The sequence below is a fragment of the Rhinichthys klamathensis genome, unplaced genomic scaffold (genome assembly GCF_029890125.1).
Source record: "Rhinichthys klamathensis goyatoka isolate OS25496 unplaced genomic scaffold, OSU_Roscu_1.1 h1tg000593l_1, whole genome shotgun sequence".
Classification (NCBI taxonomy): domain Eukaryota; kingdom Metazoa; phylum Chordata; class Actinopteri; order Cypriniformes; family Leuciscidae; genus Rhinichthys; species Rhinichthys klamathensis.
Genome location: NW_026607050.1, coordinates 914,659 through 934,919, shown reverse-complemented (window position 1 = coordinate 934,919; position 20,261 = coordinate 914,659). Strand labels below are relative to the sequence as shown.

General features: G+C 38.5%; 1 protein-coding gene across 2 annotated transcripts in view; it reads right to left on the bottom strand.

Annotated features, from left to right (window-relative positions):
* Positions 1 to 4,580: 4,580 nt before the first annotated feature.
* phlpp2 (PH domain and leucine rich repeat protein phosphatase 2) overlaps positions 4,581 to 20,261 on the bottom strand; it is a 74,861-nt gene continuing 59,180 nt past the window's right edge. Inside the window, exons 12-20 of one of the 2 annotated variants that reach the window (XR_008805551.1) lie at positions 18,281 to 18,436; positions 14,141 to 14,341; positions 13,873 to 14,035; positions 11,170 to 11,300; positions 10,968 to 11,081; positions 8,736 to 8,930; positions 7,385 to 7,616; positions 5,202 to 7,258; positions 4,581 to 5,166 (exon numbers count right to left, since the gene is read on the bottom strand). Coding sequence is in view for 1 of the 2 variants with exons in the window: in XM_056240326.1 (XP_056096301.1) it covers positions 5,987 to 7,258; positions 7,385 to 7,616; positions 8,736 to 8,930; positions 10,968 to 11,081; positions 11,170 to 11,300; positions 13,873 to 14,035; positions 14,141 to 14,341; positions 18,281 to 18,436 (2,464 nt within the window). In the remaining variant the exon portion in view is untranslated. Of the gene's footprint in view, positions 7,259 to 7,384; positions 7,617 to 8,735; positions 8,931 to 10,967; positions 11,082 to 11,169; positions 11,301 to 13,872; positions 14,036 to 14,140; positions 14,342 to 18,280; positions 18,437 to 20,261 lie in introns of both variants that reach the window. The other variant, XM_056240326.1, reaches the window with a different exon arrangement.

Below are 20,261 nucleotides of genomic sequence, written 5' to 3'. Positions count from 1 at the left end.
CCAAAGTGGCTTTACAGTGGTAGTGTGTGTATATATATATATATGCATGCATATTTGTGTCTGTGTACACAAACACACTTACATTACATAAACAAACTTACTGTGTGTTAGATGCGATTAATCGATTTGACAGCACTAATTATAATGCATTTTAACTTTGGTTACAATTATTTATGAAACGATAAAATGCATTATAATGCACATTGTGAATACCTTTATTATGCATAAATGCTTTAATTAAAATGTTACCATACTTTTTTTCCCCTCCATATAATCATCAAAGACTCATCTGATTAATCATTTAGAAATAAACAATATATTATGTTAAATTACACAAAATGATTTCTACATTATATACTGCATATTCATTAGTGAATTGTCTATACCTTTGGTGCCAATGAGACTAGACTCACAGTTTGTAATTGAACCTAAAGCTGAATCATTTGTTTTTCTTTTTAAATGTGCATCTAAGGAATATTAAAGTATTTAAAAAAAACAAATGTGCAAATACATCTGATAAAGAACTTCTGTGAGATCAAAGACGCATGTTTCACAGTAAAAATTTTATTGCTACTTGGCTGAAAAGTCAATTAAAAATACAGCTTTCTGCTCAAAACTAAGCATAGCAGCATCTGAAATGAAACGATGAGCCAGCACCCACTCTAAAAATCCCAAGAAGTACAGTCCTAGCTGACAGACAGCTAAAGTGCTCACGTTTAGTCCTTTTACGAAATCAGTAAAACAACTCAAATGGTCTCCTAAACTAAAGACAATTAAATAATTGAACACAATGAAAATATTCAGCAGTGTACTGCATGTTAAAATAGAAACTTAAAAATATAATATACATTATGCTTCAGATATTAAAACAATTTTGTTATAAACAAAAGTTAATATTTTATACAAATAATCACATGATAATATATTCTTTATATTATATATTTATATTCATTTATATAGGGCATGCTTGTCACATTAAATACATTAATAATTAGTCGCTTCAAAGATAGTACCTTGATGGGTGACAGTTTACCATAGAACCCTTAAATGGAGGACCTATAAATTCGCATGAAACGATGAAGTACAAAAATAAACCTCAGCTTCTTGGCATTGAGAGGAAATATTAAAGCATCTCTTAAAAACAAAATGTACATAAATTAGGACAAGATCAAGCTTTGGTCACATGTCAAACAACAGAAACGTCATCTTAACCCTCGTATGTCCAGAACGAACCATGATTATGTGCAAAAAGGTCAATGAAGATGCGTTGTTGCGTAGTTGAGACAAATGCTTTCTTTGTTGAAAATACAGAGGATGAAGCACGTTTCGTCGAGTCACAACTTGGAAAAGCAGGAACATACTGTATTGTTGAATTAGGTGAAGACTTTTACAAATTGAAGTACAAATATGATCACTGTTTCTTGAACACTCCCCCTTCTGTCAATGGTCAGACAAACAGATAGCCCCACCCCCAAGCTCACGCCATTGGTTGAGACTAGTTTCCGTGTCAGGCAAAAGCACAAAGCACACACAGATGTTCTGATAAAAATCCAGAATGTTTACACTTTTTGTGGGAATCAACCTAAATGGATTGCCTATACAGTAATTCAGCTGGGATAGGAGACTTGTGTGATAAAATTGCTTGTGTGATCATATTTTTAATTTCTAAATCACGGCTGTGTTGTAAAATGTTCCTTTTGTTCAGCATAAGTGTTCCTAGAAGAGTTATAAAATCAGAGAAAGTTAAAGAGAATTCAATAATGTGCTGAACCTGAAAAAAAAAAACCCCGCTTTCTTTAACTTTTATGTTCAGTTTGAAATATAAACATGATCGAGATAATGTTCTAGTGCAATGCCCAACTAAGACACCACTAACACACTGGCATACAAATCCTAATCACATAAAAAAAAGAATACTTCATGCTCCATGATAAAATATTAGAACCCCCAAATGTCCTATAAAGTTAAAATATAATAACAAAAAATCCCAATATTTAATGTGAGCGGGGATGTTCTGTGCTTTGTGTTCTTCCTGTAAAGGAACAGTTCACCCTACAATGGAAATTATGCCATAATTTACTAATGTTGTTCCAAACTTGTGACGTTCTTTCTTCTGTTGAACATAGAGGATATTTTGAGAAAAATGTTTGTTGTCCATACAATGGAAGTCAATGGTAACCAAAACTGTTTGGTTACCAACAACATTCTCCAAAAAACATTTATTTTGTGTTCCATGAAAGAAAGTCATGCATAGGTTTGTAACAACATGATGAGGGTGAGTATTGTAATGATTACAGAATTTTTATTTTTGGATGAACCTCTGCCCTTCCATTTAACGAATGAATATAAACCTTATGGCTATTTGAATATAACTGCATTTATTTTGGCTAACTCAGAGTTTCACCTCAGCATGTTTTGGCCAGGAGAACAGATCACAAATGTTTAGGGGATCTAAGGGTATGTTTACACAACAACGATGTACTAAAAATGGAAAAGTTTTTCCTTTTGCGTTTTTCGCGTATCAGACAAAACGATCCCTGTTCACAGGGATCCGTGAAAAAATACACCAAAAAAACTGTATTCTGCTGCCAGGCCAGTAGTTGGCGATGTCACTTTGTAAAGAAACACTACGCGCCTATACTGAACACGTAATACGCATGCGCATGACGTCACGGTTTTCACAAATGCGCGTTTTTGTAGTTTACATGGAGACGATAACAGTATCGTTTTCAAAAAATTGCACTTTGAAACCCTTACGTTTTCCGTTTTTAGTTGAAAACGGTGTCGTGTAAACGGCCCCTAAAATATAACATTTGTCCATGTGGCAAAGCAACTAAGTTAGCTCAGTTGCCTAGGCTGAAGAAACAGATTATTTTCCACAAAAGAGCACTGCCACCCACAGACCTACACGAATTTATGGATTTTCCCAGTCCTATTCTTAATAATTTCAGATTAATAATCTAAATGGACTTGTATGATTGTTGCATATATCATTTTATGTATGATGCAGATATGCATATTGCAGAGCTATAGAGGGTCTAAGATGCTCATAAGCAGCATGATTTGCTGTATCCATTACATTTGTTTGAAAAAAATTACTTTTCTTTTCTGTTTCCTTAAAAGGATAAAGCGCTGCAGGGGATGAAACGGTTCTATAGCTAATAACAGAGTTAGACTAACATCTTTCTAACAAAGCAAGCCGTCAAGTGCTTGAACTCGGCCTCTTAGCACAGTATGAATCAGCATGTTGTGCCTCAATAACCACATCTCTCCTCTCCAACAAACATAAGAAATTACATATTTTAGGGGTTGTAACAGAAAGAATACCTACTTTCTGAAAGAGGCCATAAAATCACAGCCTAATGTTGATTTTATATGCATCTCAACAAATAGCTAAAATGCTATTCTTAAATATGTCTATAGATTCTCTGAGCTATGTACAAAGTGCTTATACAGTGTTAAACTCTTTTACTTTATATGATTGTACAACAATACTTGATGCACTTAAGCATACAGCTCTAAATGATTTAGGGAGTCTAGGTATCAATCTCCAGCAAAATGTACTTGACATTTTTGAACGCGAAAAAAAAAAAGGGGGATCGAAATAGAAACACTAAAGAAATTTGAGGGAAAACCTGCTTTATGACCATTAAAGAAAAAAAAACCTATGAGTCATGCAAGGCTGCAGCATCCATGCCACTGGCTTCAGCTCTCAGTAGCACCCGAGGGACGGATGAAATACTCAAAATAACTTACCTACCTTCAAATACCACTACTACATCTTTTGGCACAAGGGCTACAATTTTAGGCCTGTAGGCAATTAAAATGAACACCAGAAATGACTCTCTAATGCTTGCAGAAAAGTCAATGGCAGTAAAAGGTCGATTCAAAATCTTCTTGGATGTTAAATACCAGGATCCAGATTAGTTACACGGTGGCCTTTTCTCACAGCATATAGCAAACACAAATCGGTATGCAAGTTTGGCACAAAGAGCATTTACCAGCTGACCATGAAGAATATTAAATAAATAAAAAAGAAAAACACTCAAAATGTCTAGCATAATGGAAATAATTGACTAAATGAATATTTTGAATCTCGAGATGAAAAGGCTTAAACATAATATCTGAGCATACAAATGTGCTTAAGCTCATTTTCAAGTTGAAGGTTTCATGGATGATCAGATTCAAGTACTGGATTTTTTAATATCATGCCAATGCTGACAATTTTCTTTTCTTTTTTACGAGATGCGATTTTTACATTTTAAGTGTTGTTTTTGTGTAAAGACAGTTTCTAATTAACTATGAGAGTGCACCTAATAAATTATAAATAGTTTAATAAAACCGAGTGGGCTTCAGATAACAAAACTAAATTTAAAATTAGTTTTAAAACTATTAAAATTAACAGTGGGATTTGCACTTGATTTTCCCTAATTTTAATTCCCTAATTCTTTATTAATTTAATTGATTTATTTGAAAAAGGTTTGAAATGTATTAATGAATCGCAAAAAAATTAAAAATAAAAACTTGCAGGGAAAACCCTGAAAAAAAACTTTGTTGTTTCCAATAAACACCACTAGATGTCTCCTCAAACCACGGGCACAGTGTTTTACTGCACAGAATTCCGTCTTGATACTGCGATTGTGGCAATTACAAACTCAAATGACCCCATATGCAATAATACTTCTTTTTCCTCTGGTCCCCTTATTAAAATAAAACAAAACTCTAACCAGCATGTTTCCTTATACGTACCATGGATGGCTAAAATAGAGCACACACACACCACACAATACATGATATCATATGCCCTGTGCCTCTCATACAAAAAAAAATGTCAGCTGTTCACTTTTTTCCTTGATAATGAGATGAGAAAATATCCCAAACTCACTCAGAACAGCAAAACCACACTACTACAAAGACCCAATGACATTTTCATGGCTCGAGGCTTTATAGTATGAGCTCTGTCATGTAGTCATGGCACACTCGAAACTTCAAGTACAACCCGAGACAGCTCAAGTTATGATTTCAGACAGAGTTATGAGGTCTTTCTGCTCCCCAATTGACCGTAGCCATAAAGGTGTGACAATGCTTCCACTGAGTATTGGATGTACTAAGGAGTAGAGGTTTTTGTCTCCATCTCACGCTGACCTCCAGCACTAGGCTGATTCCCTCTCCAGGTAGATCTGTCAGGGCTCGAACGTTACACGTTGGGTTCATTGTACTCTTCTATCGCGCAGAGTGATCCAGAGACCCCCATGGCTTTGTCTGGGAGATCCCGTATGCATACAAGTGAGGAGATCAGGGGAGGTGGCGAAAGCTCTGGTCTTTTTCAACAATACATCTTTTCACAACAACTACTCTTTTTCCATGAAATGGAGCGGGATGTTACCAGCAGGTCAGATGGGGAAGAGATCCTTTTGACCCTCAGAAATATTCCTCACGGACTTCAAAAGTGCAGATTACTGACTAGTTTCCACAATGGGAAGGTAGAAGAACAAAACTGCACGTACACCAGAACAGTAAAGGCTCTCAGAACCTCAACCATGGTCAAGAGGCACTTTTCTCATCTTTTGGTCTCAGTTTAGCTGATAGTATCTTTCCACCAGAAGGCAAATGTGATCATTGAAGCCTACTTAAGCCTGTGACCTTTGATATAAAGGGCGAATGTCGAAATGAACTCGCGCATGGTGATGAATGAGGTACTCTAGCTCCATGCTGTGGTTTTTGGTCAGGAATAGCCCATGTATTTCCTCAATCAAAGACCTCAATCTTCTTGATTTCATCGGTCGTGACATTTGCACCCATTTCCACCCTTCGGAGGTGGCTACGCCACCGCAGATCAGCTCAGGAATGCACATGCAGGGACCCACACGTGATGACGGTGCTAAATAAGAACTGGAACATCTCGAAGGCAGGAAGTGCGTGCTAGCCTCTTTGATGTGGCACTATGATGCGGAGATGCTCCAACGGTGCGGCCCACTTGCACCCACTATAGAGCCGTGTCATAGACATCCTGTTGCAGGACGGTGGTGGGGTGGAGACCGGGGACGGTGGGGTGAGGATGGTCCCAGTTGGGGTCTCTTGTTGAGGGTGGTGTTGAAGGAGGCGGTGGCCCGGGAACCACAGGGCTCTGGCCTCTCAGCTGCTCCCGCACATCCTGCTCCAGACTAGGCGGTATAATTAACTGGTCTTCTGGGTCTTGCTGGGCTGGTGCGGCAAAATATCCCGATTTCTTTTTGGGGGCCTCGAGTGCTACTTCAATGATGTTGTGGCTATCCTCCAGAGCCACTACCGAGCCATTGGAGAGCTTCTTCCCGAAGAGGCTGGAGGTGGAAGGAGACTTCTTCAGATCCGAGATCTCTCGCCCACATACAGCCAGTAGGCAGCCGTTGGTGGCAGAAACCACAACACTGTTTTGCCGACGCATTTTGCTGTTGGGATAGTCCGAGCCCCTCAAATCATGGCGGCCGTCCAGGTCCTTGGGACTTTCGGGTGGTCCAGAGCGCAGCTGAAAAGCACAGCAGTGAATGTCCACCTCCACCTCTAGCTTACTCCCGTTTGAGATGACACCTTCTAAAGGAGCCTCATCGTCGCTGTCGAGCCCATTGTCTGACTGGTTGCTGGAGAAAGTGGCGCTGGAAGGTTGTCGCTGGAACAGAGCCGGGTGCGCCCCTGGCCCCAGACTCGCCAGCGGCCCCGTGTTACACAAGGTAGCAGCAGGATGAAGACTACAGCGACGCTCGGGACGAGCTGTTGGTCCTGAAGAGGGGTGCTCATCCGAGGCAGTGGACCCAGCCTCGCTGCCCACTTCTGAGGCTGACATCTCGCTGTTGAACTCAGAGGCAATGCCGCTGCTAGATGATGGTGTGGCGGGGTCACCAGGGGAGACAGAGATCGGTAAAGGTGTCGGGGCAGGTGGTCCTCGGGCTTCTGCGGTCAAGAGAGGAGGCTCGCACGTACAGCTGTCTTCTCCGATATGCAAAGCCACCACTACTGCTCCAACATTATCCCGGCACCCATAGCTCTGTGCCAGCGTGCAGAGCTTTTTGGCAGCAGCGCGGGGGTCTCTGACAGCTAACACAGTGCTCACTGCCTCCTGGTAGGAAACCTTCTGGAAGAGTGCTTTGTTTCCTAGGATCAGGAACTCATCCTGGGAACACAAAGGCTCTGTGTGCACCCAGGGTTTGGGAAGGACCCAAGGAAACAGGTAGGAACAGCCAAGTAACCGTGAGCAGCATGTCACCCCACTCACCTTGTTATCCTAAAGCACAAAAGAGCCAAATGATTAAAGACACAAATAAGCTTTTACTTCTCACTTATGAACACATAGATGAAATTAAGCATCAGCCAGTTAACTTACGGGTATGAACTGAGAAAGAGTCAATACCTCAGTGATAATAGCTTTAGCCAGTTTGACACGCTCCATCTCCTCAGCGCTCTGTTCTAGGCTGAAAACTTTCGAGAGTGCAAGAGGTTGCCCACCACGACACAGTACAGCCTGGCAGGTGCCTACGTTGGCCACAGTGAGGCTAAAGTAGCTGCCAGGCTCGGAGGACTCATGATGGATGTAACAAAGTAGAGCAGAGGCACCTAGCTTCTGGCCTGCCATGCCAAGTTTCCTGCAAAAATGCACAACAGCAACAAGAGAAATGCATTTATTATTCATATAACCAAAAATCGAAGGCTGTTTGTGAACTATGGTGTGTTCAAGTCGTATTTACAAGTTCAACACACATGAACAACAAGTCGTAATTACAAGTGGGAAACTTGGGATTTTCTTTGAGTCAAGAGTTTCCAAGTTGGAGACGTGAGACCAAATATGGCAGATCCAATATTTGTGTTGGCTGCAATTTATTAATTTTCAATCAAACTAGCTAAGTTACATGTACAAAATACAATAGTATTGTACACTTACAAAACATACATATTATATATTATAAAATGATTCAGTTTACAGGACTTTCATGAGTTGAATTAAAAAAGGAAAAATACACCTGATGTGCATTCTTCATCGTTTTGTAGAAGTAGAGTTGAAAGAATTTGCTGTATTTTTGTAGAAAAGGTGCATTGCCATTTGCTCCAAACAAAGTCATTTGAACGCACCTGACATTGTAATTACAACTTCCCAAATCGTAAATATGATCTTACCAGGAAGACTTAAACGCATCAGAGCTGTTTAAGTCTTCAATCTTGAAATGTAAAACTGTGTCATTCTAGTATCAATCATGTGAATCATATTTTCATATATTATTCATTTGAATGTACATTACCTACGTTCTGGAAAGCATTACAAAAATAAGGGATACTGTACAGTCAGACATTATTGCAAAGTGGACCCTGACGCAAAGTGGTGGGTCTTGTATGACTACATTATCCCACCATTACATGACTACTTACCAAATAAATAAATGGACATGAAACTAAAATTACTTGTGCGAGAAGAAAGAGATCACAGAGTAACACAAGCAAGTAGCACAGTGTAAGCACAATGGTCGATTATATAGTTCAAAATATCTTTGAATGCAACATATCATGTCTGACCAATCAGAATCAAGTATTCAAGAGAGCTACTGTATATAATAATGTTTGTTCATCACTTAGAAATTGATACTAAGTGACAAGCTATCAGGTGTTATCAATTATTGTACAAGCAAGGTGAAGCATACAAAATGTTTTAATAAAGAAAAGAAAGCTTAGTCAAATCATGCTTAATCAAAAAATATGTGTGCAAAACACACCTATGAGAGGTAAGGAAAGTGTTGCACATGTATACACTATCCACACTGGAGTGCTGTATCTCCTCTGCCAATACATCTCCCATGGTGCATTGCAGTAACCTGGAAACTTCCTCATTACGGTCACCATCAAAAATCCCATAAGCAGCCTCTGGACTGTCCCCGAAGCGATCCACAGCCAGCACAGACACACACAACCTGAAGGTAAAACACAAGATTTCAATGGAACAAATGCTCTTCATGAAAACAACACCCATCACATTACAACCACATTTAATTGACTGGTAATGGATACACCTATATAGGTACATACACAAACTCACTCTACCTGACAAACACACAAAAGTGGCCCCCCTCGGTGGATATAGAGTACAGAAAGAGGATTCGATATTTGAGACTGACTGCTTTGAAACTGTGGAGCTAATGCCCTTCGCAGGGGGAGCCAAGCACACTGATGTCACATTAAACATGTAGAAACAAGATCTTTAAGCCTATGGGAAGCATTGTGCATTTAAACCAGCCCCCCTGCTGCGTCTTGCTTCCTGGTAACGAAATCTTCTGCAAAAACCAACGCTATGATTATTCTGAGAATGCCAGCTATTTTATGCCATCCAAGTATTTATTTGTACGTGAATTAGATGTCTCAAAGACACATTTCTGATATGGCAAAATATCTGGGGCCGGATTCCGGAAAAATAAAAAAAAATCCTGGGGCTGGATTCGTGCAAATTACCATAATAATTATAAGCATGCACACTATTTTTGTTGAGACTGGCTTGGCGGAAGTTCAACAGTCTGCGTCCCTATTTAAAGGGATAGTTCACGCAAAAATGAAAATTCTGTCATCATATACTCACCCTAAAGTTGTTCCAAACCTGTACGAGTTTCTTTCTTCTGTTAATAAAACAAAATATATTTTAAAGAATGGTGGTAATCAAACAGTTGACGGTTGCCATTGACTTCCATAGTAGGAAAAAAATACTATGGAAGTCAATGGGTGCCGTCAACTGTCTGGTTACCAACATTCTTTAAAATATCTACTTTTGTGTTCAACAGAAGAAAGAAACTCATAAATTGAGGGTGAGTAAATTATGACAGAAGTTTCATTTTTGGGTGAACTATCCCTTTAACTCATTTGTTGAATTCCGAAAAAAATCATTTCTTGCAAAATTCTGCTTACTTGTGCACATCCATAGTATATATATGTATTATATATGTAGCTAGTCTTATGTTATAAAGCTTCATATTTGAAATAACCCAATAATTCATTAAACATCTTAACTTTGGGGGGTTCAAGACAAGTTGGAGGTTATGCTAACTGTACAAGTTTTTTTCTTTTCAATAATTTGAATCAAGAACAAAGATAAGAACATCCTTAAGAAGTATTTTTGGGGATACAAACTATTAACTTCTTTCTTGAGTAAAAAAAGTAAGAAAACTTTATAGAAGAATTACAGGAAGAATTATATTCTTAAAGTCCCCCTGTTGTGAAAATCAAGCTTTTAATGTTGTTTATATGTTGTTTTTAATATGCTTTAAGACAAACCATGTGCAAATGCATTGCTGTCATTGCTGAGTATTTTCTCTTTAAAACTGCAGTGAACCAAAGACAGTCTCAAAAAAAGCGGTTTGAAATCGCTGGTGTTTCTGACGTCACAAACTACCTTGTAACCAATCAGGTCAACGTGTGATCGTCAACGAGTGGATCTCTGAGCTGGTGTGAGTGAGTGGAGGCGGGGCTAATTTGCATATTAATAGAACCGCATATACTAAATGAGGCAAGGGTGTAGAGTTACATTCAAGCTATTTTAAGACATGACGTTTTTTTTTTCCAAGGAAAAAGCGTTTAAATATGTAATTTTGATGATCAAAGATGAGTTTTAATGGATAAAATTATTGACTACAGGTGGACTTTAAGAACGTTTCGGCCCCTGATTCTCTCTGGCCAAAAAAAAGCCCACTTGGACAGGAAAGGTTTGTCTGAATGGCACACAAAACAACCAACCTAATTTTTTGTTTTGTTTTGCCGTGACATTTAGGGACTGGATTTGATTAGACCGCAATGAACAAAAAAAAATTAATAATTGTTTGTGCCTTCAGACCCTGAAGTCTCACTGCAGCCAATATATCCTCAATATATAATAGAGAGGATGGCATTCTGGAGCTTCAGACCAGACACACTCATTCTTTCCAAATCTTTGACTCTCATGTCTGCTTGACTCAGATGTTGCTCACTTGTTTCTTTGACCACACATTTCCGCGTAACCATGATCCCAAAGGTTGGACGTGCCCTGTGCGTCTCCTGTTGTCACGGCTGGCTTCTGATCCAGCTTCAATGTACTTATGTGACTGGAAGTGGGAGAGATAAAGACATAGAACAATTATCCACCTGGGTCTGAGTTCATCAGCTGCATAATGAGTGTTTGTAGCACCTCACCTGAAGAGGTTGAGCGTTTTATGCTCCAACATGAGGTTACTGTTGCCGGTCAGGTCCAGCTCTTGCAGTGTGGAAGGCATAGAGTCTGACAACAGGATTTCCGTCTGCTCATTACAGCTCACATCTACCAGCTACACAAAGAGCAGCATACTTCACCAGAAACGTTAAATATAACATAATGTGTGTAACAAACTACACCCCAAAACAAAGAATATTTGGTTGGATTTGGGGACAAAAACAATTACATTTAGCCAGACTTAACGAAGTACTTTTTTTTTTAAATAGTGCCATTTTCACAATTACATATTATAAATATTGAATATATATATATATTATATATTATATATATATATATATATATATATATATATATATATATATATATATATATATATATATATATATATATATATATATATATATATATATATATATATATGTGTGTATATATATATATATATATATATAAACAATTTATAAAAGTATACACTCACCGGCCACTTTATTAGGTACACCTGTCCAACTGCTCGTTAACACTTAATTTCTAAGCAGCCAATCACATGGCGGCAACTCAGTGCATTTAGGCATGTAGACATGGTCAAGACAATCTCCTGCAGTTCAAACCGAGCATCAGTATGGGGAAGAAAGTTGATTTGAGTGACTTTGAACGTGGCATGATTGTTGGTGCCAGAAGGGCTGGTCTGAGTATTTCAGAAACTGCTAATCTACTGGGATTTTCACGCACAACCATCTCTAGGGTTTACAGAGAATGGTCCAAAAAAGAAAAAACATCCAGTGAGCGGCAGTTCTGTGGGCGGAAATGCCTTGTTGATGCCAGAGGTCAGAGGAGAATGGCCAGACTGGTTCGAGCTGATAGAAGGGCAACAGTGACTGAAATAACCACTCGTTACAACCGAGGTATGCAGCAAAGCATTTGTGAAGCCACAACACGCACAACCTTGAGGCGGATGGGCTACAACAGCAGAAGACTCCACCGGGTACCACTCATCTCCACTACAAATAGGAAAAAGAGGCTACAATTTGCAAGAGCTCACCAAAATTGAACAGTTGAAGACTGGAAAAATGTTGCCTGGTCTGATGAGTCTCGATTTCTGTTGAGACATTCAGATGTTAGAGTCAGAATTTGGCGTAAACAGAATGAGAACATGGAACCATCATGCCTTGTTACCACTGTGCAGGCTGGTGGTGGTGGTGTAATGGTGTGGGGGATGTTTTCCTGGCACACTTTAGGCCCCTTAGTGCCAATTGGACATCGTTTAAATGCCACGGCCTACCTGAGCATTGTTTCTGACCATGTCCATCCCTTTATGGCCACCATGTACCCATCCTCTGATGGCTACTTCCACCATGTCACAAAGCTCTAATCATTTCAAATTGGTTTCTTGAACATGACAATGAGTTCACTGTACTAAAATGGCCTCCACAGTCACCAGATCTCAACCCAATAGAGCATCTTTGGGATGTGGTGGAACGGGAGATTCGCATCATGGATGTGCAGCCGACAAATCTGCGGCAACTGTGTGATGCCATCATGTCAATATGGACCAAACTCCCTGAGGAATGCTTCCAGCACCTTGTTGAATCTATGCCACGAAGAATTGAGGCAGTTCTGAAGGCAAAAGGGGGTCCAACCCGTTACTAGCATGGGGTACCTAATAAAGTGGCCGGTGAGTGTAAATCACAATAAATATCAAAATGATACATATTAACCTTAAATATAAAACATAAAACATTACATCTAAATCAATTTAGAGAAATTTAAGTGTAGAAGTTCCGTGAAGCATCACTATTTTTGTTTTTACCATTTCTATGTGGATTTAGCATTTAAATTTTTTTTATATACCCGGTATTACAATAGAAAACAGTTCTTTCAAATTGTAATAATATTTCACAGTTACACTTTATTTTAAGGTGTCTTTGTTACAATGTAATTATACATTTAAGTACCGAGTAATAATAATTGACAACATGTACTTACTATAGGATTAGGATTTGGTTGAGGGTTAGTTGCATGTAATTATGCATAATTTACTGTTATTACTCAATGTAACATATGTAACAAGGACACTGTTATATAAAGTGTTACCTATTTCACAATCAACTAAATGCAGCCTTGGGTAGCATATGTCCAGAGCCCCTAAAGGGACCTTTGCAAAAATAAAAATATACAGACTTTCATGTGCGCACGAGATACTTTTCTCGTGAGCATGTGATAGTTTCTCGTGCGTACGCGAAAGTTTCTCGTGAGCACTTGAAAGTCTGTATATTTTTATTTTTTCAAAGGTCCCTTTAATGCTCCGTACTACATGAGACTTCTTTCAAAAACATTTTTTTTTAAAAATCGTAATTATTCCAAACGTTTGACCGGTAGTGTATGTAAATTGTATACATTTAAATTCTGTTTAAGACTTGCATTTAAAAATTGGATTTTAATATTTTTAAATGTACATAGTTTTATTCAAACATTTTCATATCAACCATAATTTATCTCTATAAACTTTTTTTTGTGACCTAAATTGCAGCAATTTTCTATCCATACATTTAAAATTGGATCTTTTTTATGCTTTCCATTTGTTCCTGCCACCTGTTGACACTGTGGTTGACCCTTTAGATCCTTTACAATATTTATGGCCAGGCTTTCACATGCCCTGGTCGTCATATGTCACCCAAACGCACACTGACCTTGATCTCGGGGAGGTTGAGGACCTCTGGGAACACGCTGATATGGTTGGAGTGGGCGATGAGGGTGTGCAGTCTCTTGCAGCTGGACACAGTGGAGGGGATCGTTTTCAGCTTGTTCCCACTCAGATTCAACTCCTCCAGTACCTCCAGTTTACTGAGTTTGCTGAAAACAGAACAAAGGGTGATTTATACAGATATAATCATTGATCTTTCTTGAATGATGTAGAGGGAAGTATACTAGTTCAAGGTGTCAGTGGAGTATAGGTACCTAGCAGGGAAGGACAGCAGTTGGTTATAAGCCATATGCAAGACCCGCAGGTTCTGATGCCCCACCAGTAGAGCAGCGCAGTTCTCATTCAGGTTGTTTCCTGTGAGATAGAGTTCCTGCAGGGTGCTGAGGCTCTCCTCTGATTGGCTGCTCGGCGGGATTGTCTCCAGTGCATTGGCAGACACATTCAGATACTTTAAACTAGTAGACGAGAAGAAAAAGGAAAGGCAATTTGGTGAATATTGCTTTTTGTTTCATTTAAACAGCAATGTTGATAAAACAAAAAAGCATCTTGGATATAACCAAAGCCTCAGAGCTGCAGTACATCTTTCAGGATTAGAGATGCTTAATGGCTGACAAGTAAATTAACCCACAGGAAATGGAAGAGCTGCGGGCTCTTCTGGCTCATATTACTGTGTCTCATTGAGCCATATCTTCCTTTACACATCCATGAGAGTCTTTGTAGAAGAATGTCAGTTACTTTATGCACAGCACATGAGCCCAACACTGTATAACACAGTATAAGTACGTTACACACAAAAAAATATATATTATTCATTACTCCTTTAAAAAGTAATATTATCCTTTTAAAAGTAATATAAACTTCCTGGCAACAGAAATGTGTTACACTACTAGTTATATTAGTTTTCCATTTCACCCTACACAAGTGGAAATTGTCTATTTTCTCCTCAACATTCTGACTTTGCACATTTGCAAAGTCAGAATGTTGAGGAGAAAATAGACTCTTTGTGAAATAGAGTCTATTTAGAAATAGAAACTAAAATTTTCTAACTAAAATAGAAAATAGACTCTTTGTGAATGTTAGGGTAGCCTATATTTAAATATCCCGCCTTTTTGGCGGAGGCTATTTACACCAACTCCGCCCACTGACATCTGGTTGGGCCAGATAAAATGACGGAAGACTGCATTGCCAACAGTAGCAATAGTGTAGGGGTAAGGCGGCGGGGCAGGACATTTTTACGCAAATCGACCCGAGTTCGAATGCGCCTTTTGCTGAACTCGCTCTACTCCTTTTTCCCCATCACATCTCAGATCGGAAAGGCATTTATTTTCAAAAAAGAGAATTCGAAAGGTGGAAATAAAGTGTCTAACGTGTGTTTAATAATAAAATATTTATTGGTTATGGTTAAGAGTAGGTCTAGGGAGGGCTTTACTGTCCCAATAAGGCGGCATCCATTTAATAATTTTAATAAATATAATCATTCACACTATGTTATTATTGCACACCGTTTAATGTACAACAACACTCTGGTGCAAATTATATCTGCCACTATATTTATAAGTATAAATAGCATCTAACTACTATTTAAACTTATTGCAAAGAAAATACTCCTATTTTTACAGTGTAAATACAATCTATCGCTATCAGCAATTAATGCAAAAAGCCCCTGCCTTAAATCATTTATATCGTATTACTTAAGACAGGATCATAATTTCTATTCATTTTCCACTGAATTATGCAATCTGTTGAGCATATTAGATTCCAGCGCTGTCTCCCTCTGTTTTCACTTCCGCGATTGCTATAATGACTCAAGAGGAAAACCAAATAATTCATAACCCGCCTGTCTCTTCCGATGGCAAACTTCCTCTACACTTACGCGTTCTGTTCCTCGCATACCAAAGGAACGTTTCTAAACATTAAAAAAAATGAAGCGAATAAACATACAATTACGACAGCATATGATTTTCATGTGATTTTCATGTGATTTTCATGTGATTTGGGCAATTTTTATAAGAAAAAAACATGTTTACATGAGAAATGCTAAGCAGGTGTAGCGATTGGCTTAATCTTAAAAGCTACATCTAACATATTTTTGCCTCCTCATATGACCAAAATCCACATTAGATCGCAATCAGAATCACAAGCACTCGATGGTGATTTACAGTGAGTTTTGGGTAAAAAGCATAGTATTAATCTCATAAATTGTCGTGTGTAGCTTGATGCTAATTGTAGCTATAATTCACTTGTTAACCAGAAACGATTATATTTCATGATGTATTTTGACAAAATAATTCATGTATGGTCGTAAGACAATTTTTTGTTTTGTTTTCTTGAAAGATTTTTGATAATAGGTGGGCATGAAAAATAAAAATATAAAATATATTTATGGCCGAGTGAGCAGAAATTAAATATGCTCATTCATCTTTTTTTATATTGAAATATTTAGTTAAACACTTAATTAGCTCACTTAAAAACTCTTAATTATTATGTTTAGGACCCGTGTGATTTTAGTATCATTGAGACTATTATATATACACTCACCGGCCACTTTATTAGGTACCCCATGCTAGTAACGGGTTGGACCCCCTTTTGCCTTCAGAACTGCCTCAATTCTTCGTGGCATAGATTCAACAAGGTGCTGGAAGCATTCCTCAGGGAGTTTGGTCCATATTGACATGATGGCATCACACAGTTGCCGCAGATTTGTCGGCTGCACATCCATGATGCGAATCTCCCGTTCCACCACATCCCAAAGATGCTCTATTGGGTTGAGATCTGGTGACTGTGGAGGCCATTTTAGTACAGTGAACTCATTGTCATGTTCAAGAAACCAATTTGAAATGATTAGAGCTTTGTGACATGGTGGAAGTAGCCATCAGAGGATGGGTACATGGTGGCCATAAAGGGATGGACATGGTCAGAAACAATGCTCAGGTAGGCCGTGGCATTTAAACGATGCCCAATTGGCACTAAGGGGCCTAAAGTGTGCCAGGAAAACATCCCCCACACCATTACACCACCACCACCAGCCTGCACAGTGGTAACAAGGCATGATGGTTCCATGTTCTCATTCTGTTTACGCCAAATTCTGACTCTAACATCTGAATGTCTCAACAGAAATCGAGACTCATCAGACCAGGCAACATTTTTCCAGTCTTCAACTGTTCAATTTTGGTGAGCTCTTGCAAATTGTAGCCTCTTTTTCCTATTTGTAGTGGAGATGAGTGGTACCCGGTGGAGTCTTCTGCTGTTGTAGCCCATCCGCCTCAAGGTTGTGCGTGTTGTGGCTTCACAAATGCTTTGCTGCATACCTCGGTTGTAACGAGTGGTTATTTCAGTCACTGTTGCCCTTCTATCAGCTCGAACCAGTCTGGCCATTCTCCTCTGACCTCTGGCATCAACAAGGCATTTCCGCCCACAGAACTGCCGCTCACTGGATGTTTTTTCTTTTTCGGACCATTCTCTGTAAACCCTAGAGATGGTTGTGCGTGAAAATCCCAGTAGATTAGCAGTTTCTGAAATACTCAGACCAGCCCTTCTGGCACCAACAATCATGCCACGTTCAAAGTCACTCAAATCAACTTTCTTCCCCATACTGATGCTCGGTTTGAACTGCAGGAGATTGTCTTGACCATGTCTACATGCCTAAATGCACTGAGTTGCCGCCATGTGATTGGCTGCTTAGAAATTAAGTGTTAACGAGCAGTTGGACAGGTGTACCTAATAAAGTGGCCGGTGAGTGTATATATATATATATATATATATATATATATATATATATATATATATATATATATATAATTAATTAGTAGTAAATTATGGGATGATTTTTTGATTTTTGGGAACTATTCCTTTAATTACATTTTTTTTTCCACGAGTCTGATAAACACTGCTCTGATTAAATTATAAATTACATAATCTGATATTTAATTAAAAAAAATTGCCCAATTGAATAACTTAAAATATATTTGGATACTTTTTGTTAGTAGCTTGACTCTAGTTTATCTACTTTAAATAATCAGTAGCCTGTAGCAACAGTTTCAAAGTAGCTTCTGCAACTCTGAGTATACAGCATCTGTAACATCTTTCGCAGATAATATATATAGCGATTATTATTTCCAAAGAGAAGTTTCCAGAGAATTCCCTGATTTGATAAGTTCCAGTAAAAGGCTAGGAGGTCTAATGAAGAGCTCAAGCAGCAGGGCTAAAGGTCCACAGAGCAGAGAGAGACACAGATGCAGCTAGCACTGCACCTGTCACATGAAGAAATCGCAAGAAAAAGATGAAAAACATTAGGAAAACGGGGGGAGAGAGAGAGAGAGAGAGAGAGAGAGAGAGAAAGCACAGCCCAGAGAGTAAGAGGAACAGAGAGAGGACAGAAGGAGGGAGTGACCTACTTTAAGGCCTTGTAGAAGAAGCTCTCTGGCAGTTCTCGCAACTTGTTGTGCTGCAGGTCGAGTGTTTCCAGTGGGATGTGGTCAAGCAGGTCAGCCAGCCTCTCCAACCTATTGTTTCCAGCCAGCAGTTTACGCAGACTCAGACTGCTAAGAAGTCTGAAAGCAAGGAGGGATAGAGAAAGAACGAGATGAGAGAAACACTGTGACATTGTTAACATGAATGTTAAATGGTCTTAAAGGTGCAGTGTGTAACATTTTTGAGTATCTATTAACAGAAATGCAATATGACATCCATAACTATGTGTTCAGTGGTGTATAAAGAACTTACTTAATAAACCGTAATGTTTTTATTACCTTAGAATGAGGCATTTATATCTACATAGGCGCGGGAATCCCCTTCTATGAAGGTCGCCATATTGTGACGTCATGTTTCTACGGTAGGCGACAGCGAACACACAGCGCTACAGAGCGCGTTTCGTCACTACCTTGAAAGAGAAGCCGCAGGAAGCTAGAAGAAGCTAGTCATAAACAGCGTGAGTAGTGACTTTTCCCTTGTCAGTGATGTAAATATGTAGTTGGATTGTTTCATGTAACTTAATTCTTCTCCCTCGCTGTGTTATGGCTTTGCTATGTGGGGATAAATGTGCTGGTTAAGTTCGTGAGACAGCTGATTAGTAGGCTACTCTTGTCATTGACCGTAAAACAGTTACAGGAATCACCAACCCGTCGATCTTGGAAGCAATTTAAGTCGATCGAGTTTCCAAAATCAGAGAAAAAAAGCCTATTGTGTGTGTAGTAAGTGTGTCTAGGGATGCGGAGGCGCGCACGCTGTTACAATCACGTCATTTTTGCCGCACTCACATTTGGGCTCATGCAGACGCGTCGAGTTTAAACAAGTCTTGGTTTACGCTGGCTATTCTCTGCTGTCTCAGTGACGATGTTTGTCCCGTTTTAGCCACCGTAGCTTCTTCGAAAGGGAGGGGTGAGCGGTGGGCTGAGCCCTTAGTGTAAATTCGCAACCGAACCGCTAGATGCCGCTAAAAGTCACACACTGCACCTTTAAATCTTGAAACTAAAAAAAACATCAGTGCCTAGACACCTTCAAAAGAATATTTTGTCCAGTAATTAAAATTCTAACTATTTATTCATCATCATGTAATTCCAAACTCATTTGCTATATTTTGTTTCTGCGGAATAAAAAAGGAGAGTTTTTTTTTTTAAAAAAACATTCAAGAAAAAACAGTGGGGGGTTGGATCAATTTGCGATTTTTTTTCTGATAAAAATTGTGATTGAGATGTAACATGCTATTTTTATAAATAAATAAAAGGTCGCTTGTTTGCAGGGCTGTAGAATTTGTCAGAAACCTTTGTGATTATATCAATATCTACTAATAAATTGTACTGTAAAATAAAATTTATATTACGACATTAAAATATTAAACAAAATAAAGAAATATTACTATTGTAATAATTCAGTGTGAAATAAAAAAGTTAAAAAAAATATATATTTTATTTTACAATACATCTGTAAAAATCTTAATTTCTTCATTTTCAAACGATAAACAATAATGCTTTTATTTCGGGCAAAAGACCACATGGAGCTCTTAAATCTTCTCTTTTGTTCGACAAAAAATGTTCAACTCGCATTTAAAAAGAACACAATGTCTCGCTTCATTTGAGAGTTGCACTAAGCATATCACAATTTCGGTTTCATTTCGATTAATCATGCACCCCTAATATACATGTACAACTAAAAGTCTTCTGAAGCCAAACAATAGTATTGTGTGAGCAACAGACACAAAATTAGGAAGTTATTCACTTAAATATAATTTAAAATATCATTTACACCTTATTATTTTTATAAGATATCATTTGACCAGGTTTGACATTAGGTTTTTGTATTTGTTGTCACCAAAAACTGGCAGGCTAGATCGATTTTGCAATGATACTTGACAGCTGTAACTAAAGATTTTCAGTAAAC